Source organism: Syngnathus acus, chromosome 10, assembly GCF_901709675.1.
Source record: "Syngnathus acus chromosome 10, fSynAcu1.2, whole genome shotgun sequence".
Classification (NCBI taxonomy): domain Eukaryota; kingdom Metazoa; phylum Chordata; class Actinopteri; order Syngnathiformes; family Syngnathidae; genus Syngnathus; species Syngnathus acus.
The window spans coordinates 6,152,796-6,172,344 of record NC_051095.1 but is presented as its reverse complement, the minus strand read 5'-3'; the positions used below and the strand labels follow the sequence as shown (position 1 = coordinate 6,172,344).

General features: G+C 48.5%; 4 protein-coding genes across 8 annotated transcripts; all 4 read right to left on the bottom strand.

Annotated features, from left to right (window-relative positions):
- Nucleotides 1–1,301: 1,301 nt before the first annotated feature.
- Nucleotides 1,302–5,566, bottom strand: si:ch211-63p21.8 (kelch-like protein 33). Of its 3 annotated transcripts, none has more exons than XM_037262637.1 (5): nt 4,251–5,566; nt 3,610–4,175; nt 3,152–3,522; nt 2,907–3,077; nt 1,302–2,828 (listed from the first exon to the last, which is right to left on the bottom strand). In XM_037262637.1, the coding sequence occupies exons 1-5, from the start codon at nt 4,996–4,998 to the stop codon at nt 2,309–2,311; spliced, it is 2,376 nt and encodes a 791-aa protein (XP_037118532.1). In that variant the 5' UTR covers nt 4,999–5,566; the 3' UTR covers nt 1,302–2,308. The 3 variants fall into 3 exon arrangements, with proteins under 3 accessions (XP_037118532.1, XP_037118530.1, XP_037118531.1); XM_037262636.1 differs by having other exon boundaries at nt 2,193–2,228; nt 2,272–2,828; nt 3,610–5,566; XM_037262635.1 differs by having other exon boundaries at nt 3,610–5,566.
- A 207-nt stretch (nt 5,567–5,773) lies between these two features.
- LOC119129704 (proteinase-activated receptor 1-like) lies at nt 5,774–11,195 on the bottom strand. Its single transcript, XM_037263081.1, has 9 exons — nt 11,052–11,195; nt 9,854–10,412; nt 8,530–8,730; nt 8,424–8,464; nt 7,916–8,209; nt 7,846–7,849; nt 6,747–7,246; nt 6,409–6,685; nt 5,774–6,339 (listed from the first exon to the last, which is right to left on the bottom strand). Exons 2-9 carry the CDS (start codon nt 10,400–10,402, stop codon nt 5,956–5,958), a joined length of 2,250 nt encoding a protein of 749 aa, XP_037118976.1. The 5' UTR covers nt 10,403–10,412; nt 11,052–11,195; the 3' UTR covers nt 5,774–5,955.
- Nucleotides 11,196–12,786: 1,591 nt separating this feature from the next.
- Nucleotides 12,787–17,514, bottom strand: tec (tec protein tyrosine kinase). Its single transcript, XM_037262666.1, has 17 exons — nt 17,333–17,514; nt 16,434–16,621; nt 16,265–16,369; nt 15,722–15,803; nt 15,522–15,650; nt 15,381–15,433; nt 15,128–15,303; nt 14,982–15,047; nt 14,841–14,895; nt 14,656–14,738; nt 14,460–14,593; nt 14,308–14,382; nt 14,063–14,234; nt 13,702–13,983; nt 13,513–13,631; nt 13,279–13,436; nt 12,787–13,211 (listed from the first exon to the last, which is right to left on the bottom strand). The coding sequence occupies exons 2-17, from the start codon at nt 16,569–16,571 to the stop codon at nt 13,128–13,130; spliced, it is 1,911 nt and encodes a 636-aa protein (XP_037118561.1). The 5' UTR covers nt 16,572–16,621; nt 17,333–17,514; the 3' UTR covers nt 12,787–13,127.
- Nucleotides 17,515–17,643: 129 nt separating this feature from the next.
- mrpl48 (mitochondrial ribosomal protein L48) lies at nt 17,644–19,442 on the bottom strand. Of its 3 annotated transcripts, XM_037262777.1 has the most exons (8): nt 19,295–19,442; nt 19,139–19,167; nt 19,041–19,072; nt 18,873–18,961; nt 18,632–18,801; nt 18,446–18,548; nt 17,864–17,953; nt 17,644–17,794 (listed from the first exon to the last, which is right to left on the bottom strand). In XM_037262777.1, exons 1-8 carry the CDS (start codon nt 19,313–19,315, stop codon nt 17,717–17,719), a joined length of 612 nt encoding a protein of 203 aa, XP_037118672.1. In that variant the 5' UTR covers nt 19,316–19,442; the 3' UTR covers nt 17,644–17,716. The 3 variants fall into 3 exon arrangements, with proteins under 3 accessions (XP_037118672.1, XP_037118670.1, XP_037118671.1); XM_037262775.1 differs by having other exon boundaries at nt 19,041–19,167; XM_037262776.1 differs by lacking the exon at nt 19,295–19,442 and having other exon boundaries at nt 19,139–19,203.
- Between the last annotated feature and the right edge of the window lie 107 nt (nt 19,443–19,549).

Sequence of the window (19,549 nt, the reverse complement as noted above, 5' to 3'; positions counted from 1 at the left end):
ACGATCGGTCGACTTTGGTCAACATGTCAGGAATGTCGGGAAGAGACGAAGGGAGGGGGGAGTGGACGAGGCACTGCAGCTGACAGATTCTAATCAATTTAAGTGGCATCAAAACGACCTGTCCTGCTTCTCTCTTCTCCTTCGCGTAAATTAAATCACGCACGCGCGCGCGCGCACACAGCCGGGCAATTGCTGCAGTGCTCAATTATTTGTTTTCTTACATTCATCATCCATGAATCCGGCAACATAGCCATAATAAATATAATAGCATAGAATATTGCAAGGCACAAATGTAAAAGTAACTCAATCGGCCAGGAAGTCCCGAGACATGTCAAAATAAAATAATGATAAAGAGATAAGAAAGATTGTTTGAATGTGTTGGAAGAATGTGCTCAAAATTGCAAGAATCAAGTGTTTAACGTGCACAGACGAATGAATGTAGTTTTGAACAGTTGAGTTTTGCGAGTAGAATAGTTTTGAACTCAATGAATAAATGTTTTGAAAATCGTGATTTCTGTATTTCTTTTTTTCTATAATCGCCCAACGCTTCATAGTTGACTTTCTTTCCTACTTGGACAAATGTTTTAATGATGCTGATATTGTGTCCAGTTCTGTGACTGATGTGAAGCGACAGAAACAAATATGACAAGCAGCCATTTGGATAGCTTTTTTTCTTGTGTCAGTCATGCACCCCCGTTTCCTCAGTGGCTACGGTCATGTCGGCGACAAATCTAATAGGCTGACTGTGGCCCAAGCGTGCTGACTGCTAATCCAGACCTCTTATCTAATTGCCACTGCAGCAACACTGACTGGGCAGAAGACATCAATCTCTTGGTGCTTTCTTCTTCCAAGCTCTGCTGTGCCATTCACTCCCTCCTACCCGGCGGACTCATCTGCCTGTGCTTGCTGACACACCATTTGTGACTTTTGCTCAACCGCTATTGTTTGGATCGCGTTAGATTAGTCCAATGTTTAGATGGACTGCATGGAAGGCTCACTGTCATTCCCTGATGAAAATCAAGTAGGTAAAAAACAATGACTTGAGTGAGTAGAAAGGCAACCATGAGAGCAAAAAGCTCCAACGAGCTCGACGTATGGCAAGGAATGACGTCCCTCCTTGGACAAGAGCTCAACTCTCATAATGACATGCATGCAGCAGCTAAATATACTGTGGTGCGCTTTTAAAATAAGCAAATGCTCTCAATATGTCAGCCTCACAATCCGATTGGTCAATCGCAGTTATTTTTAGCGCCTATTCAAGCCAAACGTACTCCCCCCCCCCCCCTCTCTATGTTCAAAAGTGTTTTGTACATCTTTATTGTCCTGAGGCAGCTCACCACAAGCGTCTTTCACATTTGTGAATGACCAGATTCCTTTTTCCACGTGTGACTATTCATCTCACATCTTATTTCATGCTTTGTGTGTTGAACATTTTGGCTCCACACAGGAAGGAGTCTGGCAGGCCCCAGTTCCACCCATAAAAAAAAAAAAGATTACAGTGACTCCCAGTGGCTCAACAATGACATTACTTGACACCACACAAGTGCCCAATTACTACTGCCTAAATGTCTTTCCCCCACATCCAACTAATGCATGTACGTTCAATATTAGCGTCATTTATTATTATAATAATAATCATCATTAAAAATAACTACATAAAACCTTTTTGTGATTAAAAATGTCTTTAGTAAAAAAACAGGTTATTGGTGAGGTTGACATCTGCTCACTGAGCTAGAAGGGGGCCAAAGAGGCACTGGCCCCCTGAAATATATTATTAATTAGAATAATAATAATGCGTGCTAAATCAAACATACTAATCATTATGCATGGTGGATCAAACAAAATGATGCATGGTAAATAAAACAGAAGAATAATGCAAGGTAGATTTATCATAATAATTGTTCTGCCCTCTGTCAACATTTTCTGTTTACTAGTTAAGAGCGCCCTCCTGTGGACGCTTAGTGCAAGTGTTTTGCTTACTCAGTAAGAAATTCGTAACATCGTAGTTTCAGCGGAAAATAAATGTCAAAGCTCTTCAGCTTTGCTCTTGGTCGCTGTCATTCTTGAGTGTCTGTGACTAAAATGAAATAACCACATTAATAAACAGGAATAAAAAATACTTTTGTATCTTCTGTCCTTCTACCTGAGTGTGTCTATTCAGTAATTCCTCTCACATCAATCTGCAATGTCACTTTTGTTCATGTTACCATCCCTTTATTCGCAAAGGCTGCTGTACAAGATTCCGATTTTTGTTGGAAATAGTTTGCCAGCACACTGGTGAGAAAGCCGGTACATGTGACATTTCAAGCTAGCATCGCAAGTGCTGGGGAAGTCCAAGCACACAGGCTCGAATGTCAGTAACGGCCGCTGGCACTTTTCCCATCCTCTCCCAGCGTTGTGTGATGAGGTTAAACCTGTGGACGAGTCCAGATTCGCTGTAGTCTTCCTGACAGTACCCTCCAAGGATGTAGACATTCTCCTCCAAGATGGCCGAGGCTGCACCCACATGAGGTACGGGCAGCGGCGCAAGACACGTCCAGCAGTCAGTAGAAGGATCGTAAAGCTCGCAGGTGAGCTGGTCTGTGTAATACTTCCTCAGGTTGCACATGCCGCCGGCCACGTAGAGGCGACCTCGCAGCGCCTCCATGCAGTGTTGGGCCCGGTTTTGAAGCATATCAGCCAGGTGGGTGCTTCCCACCTTGGGGTCATACACGAAGAGGGAAGCGACACAAACATACCGAGGGTCAAAACCTCCAGACACCAACACCCTTCCATCAAAGACTGTGGCGGCATGGCCGCTTAGCGGCTGGTGCAGAGGACGGGCGAAGCTGAGAGAACCCGGGAATGGCGTGAGACAGGAAAGAAAACCAAATCAAGCCAATATATTTGTCCTGACTTAAGCTCACCTCCAGCTATCAGCCTCAGGGTCATAAATCTCCACACTGCTTAAATTAGTGTTGAGCTGCTTATCTCCACCAATGGCACAAAGATGACCTCGGTGCACCACCATTGAGAAGTTACTTCGACGTTCCTGCATGTCAGTGCACCTTTTCCAGAGGTCTAGCTCAGGGTCGTAGCTGGTTCGATGGGAAAAGAAACAACAGACAGTGGTAAGCGCCCACCACTGTGGAAGAGCATCAAGCGTGTTCACCTGTAGGTGGATTTCATCACGTTGTCTTTGGCGTAGAAGTGACATCCTCCGACCACAAACAAGCGCCCGTTGAGTCTCGCGACGCCGTGTCTGAATTTTGGCTTATCTGGAATGTGGCCCAGCCTCCTCCACTCAATGTCCTTCACCAGGCCTATGCCGGAGCGCAGGGAGTTTACAAACCACATTTCGTCGCTTGGTTTGCGTTGACCCGTATCTGGGTCCAGCCGGTCCCCGCCGACAAGAACCAGGGAGTCTTTGGGGCGCCTCACCCGACAGTGATCCTCCATTGAGAAGCTGGATCCAAATTCCTTAAAAGCAGCAACATGAAGTTGCACGTCTTTGGTCTCCATTCGCAGGTTGATGGCCCTAACCTAAAGCAAAGATCACAAAGTGGGAAAGGAGTAAAGCATGTCAGTGCAACTCCACTTCGTTAAGATGCCTTGAACAAGATCACTGACCTCCCTGAACTCTCGAAAGGTCATGAGAGGGAAGCGAACTCCTCTCATCAGTTTGTCGGCGTGTCCCAGGCGCTCTTCGGGATCCGCCTCCACCCAGGAGACTAAAGCTCGAAACACGATCAGCTCAGACGGCACGCTGAGACCATCGCTGCAGAGAAACTCCAAAAGCTTCTCAGCTTGGAGGTCCAGAAACTTTTCAGTAGCCGACACCTCCGAGAAGTGTCGCAGCACGTAGTCATTGGCTTCCTCGAGGAGATCTGCCATTCCGTAAGCTTCAGCAAAAGAAGCCACATCCAGGCAGGAACCAGCATCCATTTCCTGTTTCATAAAGAGGAGGCAAAGCGAGACAGCCGACCGGAACTGGAACTGGAGCGCCGTGCAGGCCAGCTCGAAAACGCAGTCCCAGTTAAGAGGAAGGCTCCCGCGGTAGCAGAAGCAAACCAAAGCCGCCATCTCTGGGGTTACTTGGCAAGGAATGGCGACACTGCTTTGACGACACTCTCTCATACCGCTGGTGAACATTCCTCGGAAGTAGTCGCTGCTTGCTGCCAGGATCGTCCTGTGGACTGCCACGAGCCGAAGTTCAGTTCGAGCAGAAGCAACCGTAAAAATAACTTCACAATCAGACCGATTGTACAAACCATGGAAGAAAGCTCCGTTCACGTCCAAAATGACATCACAGCCCACACCTTCAGCCCACAGCTGCTCCACGGAACGAAGGGTTTGTCTCATTTCCTCCTCGGCAGAAATTGCTCGTCGCCTTCCCGGACCCGCCTCGGCTCCTGCGGTTTGCTCGCAGAGCTCCGACAATCTCGGAACGCCGAGGGCACGAGCCGCTGCCTCAATTTGGGGTAGGGTGTTGCCCGTTCTGAGCTCCCCCGTGTAGGCAAAGTCTACAACTGCCCGCAGCCCACAATGACCCACATCTGGACCCAGAAGCAGACACCATTGATGGGCAGCGGTGTCTTCCTGATGGCCCTTGAGCATTTCTTCCTTCACCCTCGCCTTAATCAAAGCGCTGACGGCGGCAAGGATGGAAGAGTGAACGTGGAAGCTGCTCCCGTCTTCAGTAGTCAAGGTCAAGTCTGTGAGGAGACCCGAGTCGAGAAACTCCCTCAGGACCTTGAACGTCTCACCGGGAAAGCTTTCGCTCCAATATGGTCGGACATCGTCTCCGTCTTCCCTGAGTTTGGATCCGCGTGGTTCCGCCTTCTCGCTCGTCAGCCCCAATCTGGAGTCATTGAAGGCCACGATGTTCCTTAGCTCACGTTTGTCCTGCTCGACACCTTCCCTCCCTTCTCCCAGTACTTGTTTCCTCCTTTCCTTTTCCTTTCTCCACTGCTCTTCCCATTCCACTGGCAGGCCACTCCCGCTCCCGCTCGCCTCCATGTGGACTCAACCGACATTTATTTGATTTTAAATTACAAATGAAAGTGCGCCTTGTGCACTCTTCTCTCTCTACAAGACTCAAAGCAGTCTGCTCGCGCTTCCGCTGGACAGCAACAAGATTCTATTTTAAGCGCGGCCGTTCCTCAGATTCACTTTCACACCGAGTTGGCACCATAATAGCATCGTGTGTCCGATTGCTCGCATTCACAATCAAGAGGTGAATCTTACTTTCCAGCAAACAATTTATTTGATACTTTTCCCGCTCTGAGAACATGTCGCAAAGATTCTGCTGAAACTGACAGTTCTCAGATGAGCCAAAAGTGTCGCGTGAGGTTTTGAAAATAGCGTGTGTTGAAAGACAGGAAGTGCGCTTCGACGGATGCAATCTCGTGTTTGTCGCCACAAATCTTGATAGTGCAATTTATGCGCGAGCGGACCAACTCTCGCTGTTATAGTAACAATAATAAACATACAGTGATCCCTCGCTACTTCGCGTTTCGTTTATCACGGTTTCACTACATCGCGGATTTTTTTTCCAAATTAAAAAAACATTTAAAGTCAAAATACAACTTCTAAATTGAGGAAACATGTGTCTAACCTTTAGGACAATGTAGTATTGCTCAAAATATTCTTTTAAATTCCTTTAGAAGTCCGTTTTCGCGTGTTAGCACGATCGCGAATTAGCATCTTTCCGCTAACTCCTTAGCCTGCCCAGTACTTCTTGTTGGTGACCGTACTTCGTGGATTTGACTTATCGCGGGTGGTTTTTGGAACCAATTATCCGCGATAAACGAGGGATTACTGTATTACATGAATAGCTCTCTCAAAATGAAGCAATATTAGCTATGTGAAGGCAGCATTGTGACAATGTAAACAATGGAAGTGGGTATCATTGCAGGTATACAAAAACAAAAGGAAGAATCCACATTAGAAAGAAAGATGATCAGGGTATTTACACTATTCGAACGGCTCGACACTTGCCAGAGTCTTCAGTTCCGGCTCGTCCATCTCTCTTGTCGACACGTCGCCGCCGTCTCCCTGCCTCCCCCTGAACGGCTTCCCCAATTTGACCGACAGGGTCTGCAGCACCGAGGTGTCTTCCCGCGACGAGCTGGTGCGTCCGCTGCGGGTGAAGGTGGACGTGCTCCTGCTCTCCGAGTTGGTGGCCTCAAAGAGCTTGCCCATGAAATTGAGGCCGGCCCGGCGGATGTGAGAGCTGCCGGCAAAGACGTAGAGAATCGGGTTGACGGCGCTGCTGAAGTAGGCGAAGGCGGTGACGTTGGGGCGGGCCACCAGGGCGGCCGCTACCGTCGCCTGGCTGCCCTGCAAGAGACCGATCACCTGGCGGAGGGGAGCACGGGGTTAAATGCGGGAACGTCCACCATCCTCGCATACGGAAGATCGAATCACCTCGATGGTGTTGACGATGTGATACGGCAGCCAGAAAACGGCGAAGGTGCAAATGATCATCAAGATGAGCCGGCTGCTTTTGCCGCGCCGCTGGAACATGGCGCTCTGCAGGCGGCAGATGACCGACGAGTAGCAAGTGTTGATGAGGGAGAAGGGCACCAGGCAGCCCATGATGGTTTCAAAGGTGTACTGAAAGACCCGATGGCCCACACTTCGCCAGTGGTACGGCACGCAAAATTTCAACGTGGCGTTGTTGGGGAACACTTTCCTCAGGTTGCTGCGCACACACGAGAAAACGTCAGTCTGCAATCAACGATCGGGGCACACGCGGGACTTACCTTCGGTAGAACGGCATCGGAAGGGACAGCACGAAGGCCATGGCCCAGACTCCCAGGAGGAGAATCAGCAGGGAGCGCTTAGTCCGCATCCTCTGGGATAGGAAAGGCCTGCTGACAGCCAGCCAGCGATCCATGCTCATCAGACAGATGAGGTAGATGGACACGTACATGTTGACACTGGACAGGTAGTGCACCAGCTTGCAGGCCGCCGAGCCAAACTCCCAGCCCTGCCCCCCGGCCAGGTAACGCAGGAAAATGGGCGCCGTGAGCAACACCAAAGCGTCGGCCACCGCCAGGTTGAGGACCAGCAAGCACGTCACCGAGCGCTTTTGGACACGACAAACCACCGACCACACCACAAAGAGGTTCCCCGGGAAGCCCAAGGCGAAGGCCAAGGTCAGGATGGCGATGCCGACCTTGGCTGAGGTGCTGACGGGGAGAGAGAAGGCGCCGGTGCTATTGGACACCATGGCTTCGTCGGCCGAATACTTTGACTTCTCCTATTGTGGACGGCGACTTTTCATAGACAGAACAGGAAACAGGATATGTTGAATTAACTGCAGGGAGGCCAACTAGTTTCTGCTCGACTCGCGTTACAACATCGGCGTTTCGCAAAAGGTGCCCTGGGACACGGCCAACAATAAGATCTTCAAGGATGAGCAAAACAAAACGAAGCTTACCTGGATGGATGAGAAGGACGCTATTTCGAATATTTGGAACCAATGTTGGAACCAGCTCTCACGATGATGCAGTGTAAGTTGTCTTGTTCAATGACAAGTGTGGATCTCATCGGCTTGTACGGGTTTGCCCAACGAGAGAGCGTCCGGTTGTGAAAGCAGAACATGAATGAATAGAACAAGAAAAACCTCAGGAAGTTTCTTGACGGCAAGTCGGGGACATGACGTCTCCAGTGAGTCGTCATTTTTGTAACGGTGCGGCTGGAACAGCTTGTTTATTTGGACCTTTTCTGTTATGCAAAGACATACTTGCATAAGACAACAACACAGACCATGGCTAGAAAAAAAAAAATGGACATCAAGAAGTCCCCGAGCTCTTCTTTTGAGGCTCGCCGTCCTCATTGTTCATCAGGACAGCTCACCGTGCTAAAGGACGGACGAGACATTCGGAGATGCCAGCCAGCAGCGGCGTGATGTCGGAGGCTTCGTCACGTCGGAGACTTCATCACTTTGACATTGGCGCTCGAGTTGGAGTCCTGAAATTTGTCCTTCAGCATGACCCCATCTGCCTCTTTGTCCTTGTCGCGGCTGTTCTGGCTGTTCTGACGGCTCTTCCTGGAGATGGAGTCCAGGCCGGCCGCCTCAAACAGGCGGGCCATGAAGGCCAGACCCTCGCGCCGGATGTATGACTTGCCGGCAAAGAAGTACAGCACCGGGTTGGCGCAGCTGCTGATGAAGGCCACAGCGGACGTGACAGCGCGACTTCGGTGCCAGATTTTCGCCAGCCTTTCGGACAAACAAGCTCTCATGAGATGAAACGAACAACTTGAAATTCCACAATCAAAACACTTAAAAGGAGAAAAGCAAATTTGGGAAAGCCAAAGAGACAAGGACAGTTGACTGAGACCAACAGCAGAAGATCCCCAAGGAACCACAAAGATGACGGAAGGCAGCCGAAGCCTCAAGACATCAAGAATTTAAAGGAGGTGTGACGGCTTACGTTGTTTTAATCGAACCCTCAGGACAGAGCGCCCACGTGACCTAAGGAAACAAAAACGGAATACAAATTGGTTTGTGGACATCACGCGTGCGCGGCGAGCACATACCTGCACCATGTTGACGATGTGGTAGGGCAGCCAGAAGACACAAAAGGTCACCACGATGGCCAAGATGAGTTTCTCGCTACGAATGCGTCGGCGGAATTTGGTCTGTCGGATGCGGCGTAGGATGCAGATGTAGCTGACCACCACGATGCTGTACGGGATCAGGAAACCCAAAACAAGTTCCAGCATGTACTGGACCACCGTCTGCAAACAAGAGGAACGAGACGACGTCCTCCTGTGAATGAGAGTGCTCAAGGCTCCGTGAGTCATCCGAACAATTGAGTCATTTCAATACGGGGGTCAATTTTTAGTTTTTTGTTTTTTTTTGGACAGCATCTGGAGTTCAAAGCGCGTTCTCACTAACTGGAATTTGGTTGCAAAAGTCTGCACACCCTCTTAGAACTGGGGATGTGGCTCTGTTAGGAATGAACCAGTCACATTTAATCTCGTGCAGCTGCTACCATTTGAAGGGACCCCGATTAACCCACAATATACTTGAGCTGTTCTACTGGACAAGTACCGTATTTTCCGCCCTAAAAGGCGCACCGGGTTATAAGGCGCACCTTCAATGAACGGCCCATTTTAAAACTTTGTCCATATATAAGGCGCACCGGATTATAAGGCGCATAAAATAGAAGCTATACTGCATCAAACTGAGGTTGACTAGGGTTGCGGTATGCATCCACTAGCCAATAACCAACAAGCCCTCTGTAAACAATCGCGTTTCTCAAACGATCTCCTATAAAATGATCGGAACTGACTAAAGTTCGATCTAACGCATTGGTACTACTTACCTATGTTTCCCTTCCATATCGATCCGTAGATTTACTCGAAACATTAACAGAGCAGCCTATTTTGACATGAAATAGCCTCGCGGGTACAACAGCTATTCGGTGACGCCCCCTGACTACAGTTGCCGTAATGCTGGGAAGCGATGCGACCTTGTAATTTACTAGTCGTACTAAAACGTACTGAAACATTTTGGCAGAGCACTGTGTACAACCAGTATGGATCAACAAATTCATCAGTTGATCCATATATAAGGCGCACTGGCCTATAAGGCGCACTGTCGGCTTTTGAGAAAATTTTAGGTTTTTAGGTGCGCCTTTTAGGGCGGAAAATACGGTAGTTCTACTGTAACATATTTCACTACATGAGGTTTTGGAGGATTGTGGTTGAGTGAAAACTTGAAAAGATCTTTGAGGTCATAATTACAAAAAGTATGTTTGGCTGAAAGACAATCTGAGCTTCTGCTAAAAATATATTTTTCAGAAAAGTCGGGCTTGTTTCTTTTCTCTGGGGAAAAAACAAATCGGAGAAAACTCACGTGACTCTCGTCGTCGTGGTAGGAGTCGCAGATGGCGCGGTCGGCATTGGTCCTCACGTTGCGGAAGACGATAGCGGGAACGGAGGCGATTGCCACCAACGCCCACATGAGCGCCAGCGTCCACGTCACCGTCCGGTGGCCCACCAGGACGCTCACGCGCTGCGGCCGCAGTACGGCCAGCAGCCGATAGAGACTCATGAGGGTGATGATGTGGATGGAGGCGTACATGTTGGCCAGGCACAGGTAGAAGAGCACCTTGCACATCACTGTCCCAAACACCCACTTCTTCATCACCAAGTAAGCAATGAAGAACGGCGTCAACGCCATCAGCGAACCGTCGGCGATGGCCAGGTTGAGGATGAGGAGCGTGGTGATGGTTTGCTTTCGGGCCCGAGCCATGATGCTCCAGATGACAAAGAGGTTGCCGGGTAAGCCCAAGAGGAAGACCAGGCTGAGGATGAGGGCGCCCACGGTGGTGGCGGCCGTGCTGTCCACGATGTTTTCGTTTTTCACCGGGTGCAACGTGGAAGAGCTGTTGGCTAGCGCCATCGGGGCGCAGCTGCTGGAAAAAAAGCACAAGCAACTTTTGTCAAAGTGTGTGGGGTGGGGTGAGCTTAACGAGTTTTAACAGAGACTCCTAATTCCAGAGTCCAGACCAGACATGCTTGGGTGAAGCAACATGTGATTCTTTTTTGTCAAGCGACCTCGACGCAACAAATGTTTCACGAGTATCTTAATGTCACCGACTTCTTCAAAATGGCTCTCTCTCAACTTGGAAAAGAGACAGAAAAATGGGCAGATAAGAAGTTTGCTCCGGTTCTTCTCGGCTAGGAAGTGTCAGATGCTTAGGGCTTTAAGAGCAGACACGTTGCCATGGTGATGAGGCCACAACATGTTGACCCACACTGACAGAGAAAACTTATTTGGGTTTGAACGATTTCTTTTGAGTCGCCAATGGTTGAGCTTCTCAAAAATATCTCATATTTTGTTCTCGTTCTCTAATGTTGGTTACGCTCTACCACATTGCTACTGAAAGCCAAATATTGCGCAATCAGATTTGTCTTGTGTGTGGCTGCATTTGTTTCCTGTGACTCACAACCTGCAAAGGAATCAAAGCAGCAACACACCCCTCTCAAATCGGAGTCTCTCGGAAAACGGATACGCAAACGCTCCCAAAGCGAAAAAACTCAAAACTCACCTGTGAAAACCCAAAAGGGAAACAGACCGTGTCCAAAAACAATTGTGAGGCTGAACTTGCTGCGGTGGCTCGTCTTAAACTTTGCTCCCGCCCACCGGCTCGTCAAGGAGTCGCGCCTGCTGCAGCACGCAAGCTTAGGAGGGAGAGGGAGGGGCTTTCTCGTTACCTCTCCGCCTACGCTTACCTGGATGTGTAGTGTCGTAGAGCAACAAAGGTCAAGGAGTGTCGGCAGCGGATTGTGAGACGACAATCATAAATGTCAACTTAATATAATTTCCATGTACAACAGAAGTGATCTCAAGGCGCTTGAAACAGAGCTTCTGTGGAGACGAGCGTGAGCCATCCTTGACTATGAGCTTGATCATAAAGAAAAGGCGGAGAGACGGAGTTTGCCCCCCCCCAGACTGCATCAAGGAGAGGCCCCTGTTGGCGAAAGGCTCAATCTGTTACTCATTCCACAAAGTCATACCTGGGAATCATTTGACTGAGAACTCTTGAAATGTGTTGGAAGGAAAATTTACATCCTACAAATGTAAACATCGAGCTATGTGCTAATGACGGCTGGGAACATAGCTCCGGGCTTGTGAAAGGCTTTAGTTTTGAAATGTCAATAAAAAAAAAAGAAAGGGTGGGGTGGGGCGGACTTCTTGATGGAAATGCATCCATTTTCTAGGTGTCACTGGAGCTGTCAGACTTCGCTTAATCTGGAACATTCTATACATGCGTATAATAACTCCACAATGGGCCCTGGACCAAAGTGACTTTGGATGGTTCGCCACAAGATGACGTGAGGCAGGAAGATTAAATTTAACATTAGTTCTGGTGTGTTTCAAAGACTCACCACAGACCACAGATTGTATCGCGCCCCGGATGAGCATCAAGAATTTCTACTCCGATGTACTTGTGGCCGCTCCAGGAAGATGACGACGATTTTCCCGATCACTCTGCTCATCGGCCTGATGTTTGCCAGCGTTTGTAAGTTGTCCTCATCTGACGCATCTGATCACGTAACCTGACTGCCCTCACGTTGACTTCTCCAGGCGGATTAGACGTGAACGTGACTCGGGACTCCTACTGGGCCCGAGAGAATGACAACATAACCCTGGGTTGGAAGTTCACCAGCCATCCCAACATGTCCCTCACCTTGCTTCGGATCCGCTGCGAGTTCTTCAGGGAGGGTGAGGTCACCGTCCTCTTTCAACTACAGGACGGCGTGGTGGTTCATTTGGTAGGACGGGTGCGGTGCGACTGGGATGCTCTGAGAAGGGGACAAATAAGTCTGCAACTGTCCAGCCTGCGAATGGAAGACTCGGGCGTGTACCGGTGTCAAGTCAACACCAGCAATGATGTGGACTCTGGAAAATATCACGTCATGGTCACAGGTGAGCTTTAAAAAAAGGTGAAATGCAAATGGTGCGTCATAACCTTGGCTGCGTGTCGTTTTTGCAGCTAGTCCTGTCGACGGGACGCGGGCGAGACCGTCGACGGGCAACGCGCTCATCCTCAAGGGACTTCTCCTGATTGGGGCGGCGGCGGCGGCCGCTGCGGCAGCCATTGCCGCCGGCTACCTATTCTCACTGATGCAACTTTGACATTTTGTGCCAAATGGAGCCTTGGCACTGGCTGCACAAAATAGCTGCATTTGTATTGTTAGGATTATTTTTATGACATGAAATTGTGCTTGCATATGTCAAATTAAAATTTTGATGGGATGATAAGAGAGACAATGCAATCGTTTGAGAAGTAAGTACAGTGCCTCGAGACACAAGTTTAATTCATTATGCAGAACAATGACACCTCAAATCAGTTTTACTCATTGGTATGAATGGAAATATTAATAATGCGTTCCAATCTGCCAGAAAAAAGGAAAAATGTGTTGTTTTTCTCAATAACACTGACAGACAGGTCAGACATCTTTTTTTCTCGTCTGCCAAACTTAATGCGAAGTAAGTGGACCCGTACAGCACTCATATCCCGAAAATCAGGGGAGAAGAACGATCATCTAGTTTGCATGCTAAAGTGTCCAAAAGGCACAGTCTTTGTCTCGGACCGCTCACCTCACGGCCGCCGCACGAGTCAGTTGGCGAGCGCGACATCGCCCTCCAGAAGATCAGCGACCATGAGGCAGAGCTGCGAGAAGGATGGACGGTCCTCGGGTCTCTGTGGACATAGCAAGAGTGACTCGTTGGTACTCAGAAACTTCTTCGTGCGCGTGGGGTGGGCTGACCTCCTGCCAGCACAGCTGCATGATGTCATAGATAGTCGCCGTGGCAAGTTTGGGCCGAGGGAGGCGGTGACCCTTCGTTACCAAGGTAACGACCTCGTGGTTGTCACATTGCTCAAACGGCATGCGGCCTTCAGTGAACGCCTCCCACATCAGCACACCTGCGTGGTCACAGAAATGAAAATGCATCTGGATCTGCTAAACGTACAAGGGAATTTGTGAAGTGTGATGTCTGACCATAGGACCAGACGTCAGATTTGCTGCTGTATCTGCAGAAGTTGAAGACTTCTGGAGGTGACCACTTCACAGGGAACTTGGAGCCCAAAGACGAGGTGTACTGGTCATCCAAAATGTACCTGCACCGCACAGCGGGACACCTGCCAACGCCGCTTCATTCACGTGATGGGCAGCAAACGCCACGCTAACCTTGCCATGCCGAAGTCAGACACCTTGACCACCAGGGCGTCGTTCACCAGGCAGTTCCTGGCCCCGAGATCTCTGTGAATGAAGCAGCTGCTCTCCAAGTGCCGCATGCCCTCGCACACATCCAGGCAGACGCTCATCAGCGAGGCCGCGCCTAAGCTGCCCCGCCGACTCCGCAGGAAGTCCAGCAAGCAGCCGTGCTCCATGAACTCGGTGACGATGTAGATGGGCCGCTGCTGGCTGCACACGCCGTACAGCTGCACCAGCTTGGGATGGGACAACTTCCTGGAGGGATGACAAAGCCTCCGGGAAGACTACAATTGTCCAGAAATGTCATCGCAAATAGCGGCGGGGTTCCTCATACATCATGACCTTGGCCTCCTCGATGAAGTCCTCTTCATACATGGCGCCCGGCTTGAGGGCCTTGATGGCAATTTTATGCTGCGCTCTCCACATGCCGAGCCGCACCACCCCTGCCTGACCGCTGCCAACCTCTTTCATGAAGGTCAGGTCACTGGGGTTGATCTCCCACTTCTCTGGGGGGGGGCACGTCACAATAGATGAAACTAGCTGCATCTAAGCAGCATCATAAGGGAAAAAAAGTCCCACCGTAGCTGAAGCCAGCTGTGGAGGGAGCCGACCTGTCCTGTTTCCCGACAGGATATCTTAATCTGGTGACCATCCCTGATGTGATGAGAGATGTTCTATTATTCTACCATACGTGGAAATTTTTTGCACTTGACTCTTTCATAACAGCGTACCTGCCGCGTTGTGTTGATGGTACGTGATGAGCTCGGCGATGGATGGAAACATATGTTTCCCCGCCAGGTAAAACTGTTTGGGCGAGCCTTTGGTCTCCCGGATTCGGTAATGTTTAATGGCGCCGCCTCCCTTCCTACGGACCAACGCGACAAATGTGACACCCGTCGTCGTCCGTCGCGCGAGTGTGGCGTTTACCCTGCCACGGACTTTGTGTAGAGCGAAACTGTGTAAGTCCCCCTGGTGCTGGACTCTCTGACAATGAAGGCTCCTTCTTTCTCCTGTAGGGGGCGACAGAGACACAGGTAGCATGGTGGAACCCCCTATTATTTGCAAGGATAACAATTTTTGTATATCAAGAAAGGATAGCCAGAAGTCTTCACCTCTTTCCGCAGGAGCTCCTCAGCCTTGTTCCGGTTGACATGTTTGCTGTACCAGCTTGCACACACACAAAACCACACACGTTCCTCTGGATGCTTTTAAACGGCAAACACACTCCCCTCTACTGATTAAAAACAACTCACGCAAACTGCGCCAGGTTGCCAGATTTCTTCTCAGTGACGTAGTTACTCGGGATGTAGCCTTCATCCCTGTGTGGAGAGATGATGTTGATGTTTATTAATGTGATAACGATGTGCCTATGTGGGTTGCAGTAAGGTTTCCAACGCACCCGTCTTGGTTGCGTGCTTTGTACCAGTTGACGTCACAACGCTCCACGATGACGTATTCGTCTCCTTTGACAAGACTCAGGTCGTGCGGCTCGCTGCCGGCAAAGTCATAAAGCGCCACCACCGTGTCTTCAGCGTAGTCGTCGTCGCACACCTCGGGGAGGAGAGGTTGCGGGTGCTAGAAAAAACGGGGCGGGTCAAAGGTGGACCATGTGTGTGTGGAGGGACAACGGGAGTGAGTGTGCGGGCGGTTACCCTTCCATATGTGCCGTCCTCAGCGGGAATCGGGGGTAGCGGTTTCCTGGAAGCTGCAAAAGAGGAACGGAAAGTGGAAGATGAGTAAAATAAGTGCGAGTGGTATTGGATTGTTTGAAGGATGGAACGGTGGCCGCTCACTATTTCCAAACGGGTTGTACTCCTCACAGCCGGGGGCTTGCTTCTCCACCTGACCACAGCACAGCCACTCGCCCTCCCACCAGAACCGCGGGTGAAACTTGGTCAGGATCTCCAGGTTGTCTCGGATCTCTGCGAGCGCACGTGGATGCATGCTGGCATTGGCGCAACAGTTGAAAGGGAGAAAAGCAACCTGAACTAACCCTCTTTGATTCGCTGGACCCAGACGCTCCTGCTGTCGTGGCTTGGCGTGAACACGTACAGCGTGTTGGTGTTGTGCACCACCTGCCGGGAGAATTGTTTTGGCCAAATTACAAAGTTATGGGCACTTGTGATTAAAAGTGCAGTTTTTAATAGTAATAAATGTGGGGGAGAGAAATCAAATGTTAAATATGAGCTTCTCACATTTATGAGACTCATAAAGAGCTTTTGGCGTGTAAATTGAATAGAGTTTGTGTAAGCAAATTTTTTGATGTTGCACTGAAGATTATTTTAATCATTGTTTGATGACTAAATCTAGATTCGATTAAAACTCAACAAACACACCAAGCATTTAAAAGAGAGACATTTTTTGGATTTAAAGAGGGAGTCAAATACAAAATGTTATACATGGTGTCAAAGGTGTCACATGACCAAACAAAGCAGCAAGCGGGGGAGCCGTGTTTGGTCGTTACTATTTGTAGCGCTTGTTTTCAGTGTGGTTGTGCTAGCGCTGCATTTTTCCCAAATGAGCACACACGACATACCTGGAAAGGATATTTGTTCGGGCAGGGGTTGAGGCCAACCTCGTCCTTGACCACCTCCACACATCGGATGCAACTCAGCTCGATGCAGCCTCTTTGGAACTTTTTCTGAGAACAAAAATACAACTTGTTAGTTCTTGAGTTCCTATGCACGGCAAAAGAGAAACGTCACCTCCGCCCTGCCGTCGTAGTAGCTGAGGCTGTTCTTGGTCAGGACAAACAGCCTCTCCTTGAAGTTGAGCGGCGACATCCTCCTCTTCTGCTGCGATCGCTTGATCAGCTTCTCCTCCAACAGCGGCTCATCACTCATCTTGGCCAAATGTCATCCCATGGCCGGTCGCTGACGCAACTCTATCTGAGCTGTGGGGGAAAACTCTTAGCTTGGTAATCATTAATCACAGATCTGCATACATTTTTAGCATCCATAGTCTCTGACTGGACCTCTGACATAAGTTTTTATGCAGTCAAAATAAAACTTACTCAAGAATTGAACGATGATGATTTTTACATGGGCGTTAACCATTCACTCCTTTAACTGAGTCATTTTTTGCTCACAATCACGACATGATTGACACATAAATCATGATCCTTCTGACAAATGAGTGAACCATAAAGTCCATGAAACCAAAATAATTGGTGATTGGGGAGTCAGTATTTTAAACACAGGCCACCCTGATAATAATCCAACTTCGTTAATAAGGTGCTAACAAGCTAATCAGCACCATTAGCAGCTAGCTGACATCTACAACTACAGAATTTTTGTATTTTCTATTGCAAACAGTTTGTTTGTTGAAACGTTTTTTAACGTTTGATTTAACCTAATATGATAAAAAGAAACAATCGTTTCTCTGACACATCATTGAAAGAATATTTAACAGGAATATTTGCACAAAAGTGCAAGAGTTTTGGAATAAACACGAGAAGCTTTTGTTTTCCCTTCATCATGCCAACCCAGTTGGCAAAAAAGTGCGGGGTTGAACAAATGAGGTGGAGTTAGAACGGCAAATTAAATCAGAGCATGGATTTCTTTTGTGAAAATGTGTACACACCCAGACGTGATAAATGACTTACAGGTCAAGGTGTCCCAGCTGTCTTGTGCTGGATTTTCTTTTTCTTCCACGCTGTTTCTCAAGCCAAGTGTGGCTTGAAGGATGATGTGACTGATATATGTACTCTCATTTATTTGCAACTTTCACTTCTCCTTTTGTCTGCTCCTCATGCATTTGTGACACGCATGCATCGGTCCAAGTCAACTTCCTGCCAAAGGCACAGACACTGAACACAAAGTGGAGAAGAAAATGTTCAACTCAAATCAAGAATTCATTCACACCCTCGATAATCACATTTTCCCTCCATGTGTAATAAAAGAAAAACACAGAAAGGAAACAACAGACATGATTTTATTTTTTTAAAAACCCACCATACAGTGCCAGCAAAAGTTTTTTTGTACACAGCCTATTGGCCCATCTGAGCCATGAGCCCCTCCAGCTCAGGTCGTGCCTTGAAGCGGGCTAAGAAGTCCGCCTCCGTGTGCTTCCGGGAAAAAGACAAAATAAAACGTTAACGTGTGGGAGACGAGGTCTTCCACCAAAGCCAACTCACCTCCTTCACCGACAGGTTCACTCCCTCCGGCTGGTTCTTCACGAGGATGTCCATCAAGACGGGACACAGCGTCGCCTTCAGGCTGCTCAACTGTGTGCGCACCAGAATAAGCGGCAGAATAAGCGCTTCAACCTTTTACTCCCAAACAAAAGATTCGACACCATCATGTGTATGAAACAATTTTGCTCTTGGAATGGCCCCACTCGCTTAATATGAGCACATAATGACATGCCATCGACAGGCTAACAAAAAGCAATGGCTATGTGAAGAAAAATGTTTAGGAACTCATGTAGACAGACACAACTGCACCGTATTTATGAATCGTGCTATTTTTCAGTGCTGCCCCCTGGTGTTCAAAGAAGGCACAATTGAATTGATGCACCAAATCATAATGCGCAAACGGATTAATTCTCTATTCTATTTTTCAGTTTTACTCGGGTTTTAGTTCATAAGTACAATCATTGAGATTGCTATTTTTCTTGATTTTTTTCTTGGGTTTTCTGAACTGGCCCAGCCAGATTAATGGCTCTTTCTGCGGTGCTAGGAAAAGGTGACATTTTAAAACATCTGTGCGAGTGTTACCTGAATGACACGTTTATGCGTCTTCAGAAGCGAGTCGACGTACATCTTGGTGCCACTCTCCTGCATCAGCATCACCTCAGTGCTTTTGGTGGGCAGCGCGTAGCTAACCGGGGGCCAAACAATGCACATTGGATTTCACGCGTCTACAGCTTTTCAACAACTGAGATTTTGCATCCCCGATGTCACCTCTCTGCCACGGTGATGTCGAGCCTGTTGCACAGGTTATGGAGATATTGAGCGTAGTGCTCCACCGCTGTCATGTCGTACCCCGACACGTGGATGTTGAGGGTGCCGTACGCCACGTCTGTAGCGGCCATGATGCTCTGCATCTGATGCTTGTCTTTCTTTTTCTTTGGCTGTACATGAATACATTTTATTTCCAGGCTGTTATGTTGGAATACCGTTTAAGCTTCTGGCCACCACTCACCACTTCTCTGGGCAAGAGATGCCGCCACCTCCCAATACCTTTGGTGGGTGAGCTTCTGTATGTCCTTTCTTGAGTTTGGGCCAACCCTCCTGCACGCCACACAGCAACATCTCAGGTAACCAACGCGCACAAGCCATACAGTTCCACACATTTCTCGTGTGCGCTTACCCCACGCAGAAAGTCGGGAGCATACTGGAGCCCTACAAAGACAAAAAGAAGAGTCAACACAAAAGGAGACTTTACTGAGCGAAACTTGGAGTACTTGCCTGCAGAGGTAAAGCGCTTGACTCGACACCTGGTAATTCAAACCAAACATCATGGGAGGACGGCATCAACATTGAAGGAAGCGAAAGTCAATGACCTTTTAAAATAAAAACAAGACTTGATCAGCAAAACAAGTATCAAATATACACAATGCATACCTTTCGCAGGACAGGATTCATATTTGTACAATTTAGCAATACAATGGCGACAAATGACTTCCACTAAAATCGCTAACCGTGAACGCTCACGGGAAGCTGGTACGTCATCTTCACGTGTACGTGTAGAGAACAAAATGTGTCTTCTGGTCCGTCATGTTTTTTAAGCATATAACATTCTAACTTTTGACGGTATGATATTGGAACTATAGTATCAGACGAAATATTTAAAGTACCACAGCATATAGTCATTTTGAA

Bases quoted from the DNA above. Each gene is read 5' to 3' on its own strand.
- tec (XM_037262666.1), bottom strand. From the start codon at position 16,571: ATGAGTGATGAGCCGCTGTTGGAGGAGAAGCTGATCAAGCGATCGCAG. The intron at 14,739-14,840 runs GTGAAGACTTCT...CGCCCCCTACAG, and splicing joins AGGAGCTCCTGCGGAAAGAG to GAGAAAGAAGGAGCCTTCAT. The intron at 13,212-13,278 runs GTCAGCCCACCC...CTATGTCCACAG, and splicing joins TGCAGCTGTGCTGGCAGGAG to AGACCCGAGGACCGTCCATC.
- LOC119129704 (XM_037263081.1), bottom strand. From the start codon at position 10,402: ATGGCGCTAGCCAACAGCTCTTCCACGTTGCACCCGGTGAAAAACGAA. The intron at 6,686-6,746 runs GTAAGTCCCGCG...GTGTGTGCGCAG, and splicing joins CCGATGCCGTTCTACCGAAG to CAACCTGAGGAAAGTGTTCC. The intron at 6,340-6,408 runs GTGATTCGATCT...CCCCTCCGCCAG, and splicing joins ACATCGTCAACACCATCGAG to GTGATCGGTCTCTTGCAGGG.
- si:ch211-63p21.8 (XM_037262635.1), bottom strand. From the start codon at position 4,998: ATGGAGGCGAGCGGGAGCGGGAGTGGCCTGCCAGTGGAATGGGAAGAG. The intron at 3,078-3,151 runs GTGAACACGCTT...CCATCGAACCAG, and splicing joins GTGATGAAATCCACCTACAG to CTACGACCCTGAGCTAGACC. The intron at 2,829-2,906 runs GTGAGCTTAAGT...GGGTTCTCTCAG, and splicing joins CCTGAGGCTGATAGCTGGAG to CTTCGCCCGTCCTCTGCACC.
- mrpl48 (XM_037262775.1), bottom strand. From the start codon at position 19,315: ATGAATCCTGTCCTGCGAAAG. The intron at 18,962-19,040 runs GTAAGCGCACAC...TGTGGCGTGCAG, and splicing joins CTCCCGACTTTCTGCGTGGG to GAGGGTTGGCCCAAACTCAA. The intron at 18,802-18,872 runs GTGAGTGGTGGC...ATTCATGTACAG, and splicing joins ATCTCTTGCCCAGAGAAGTG to CCAAAGAAAAAGAAAGACAA.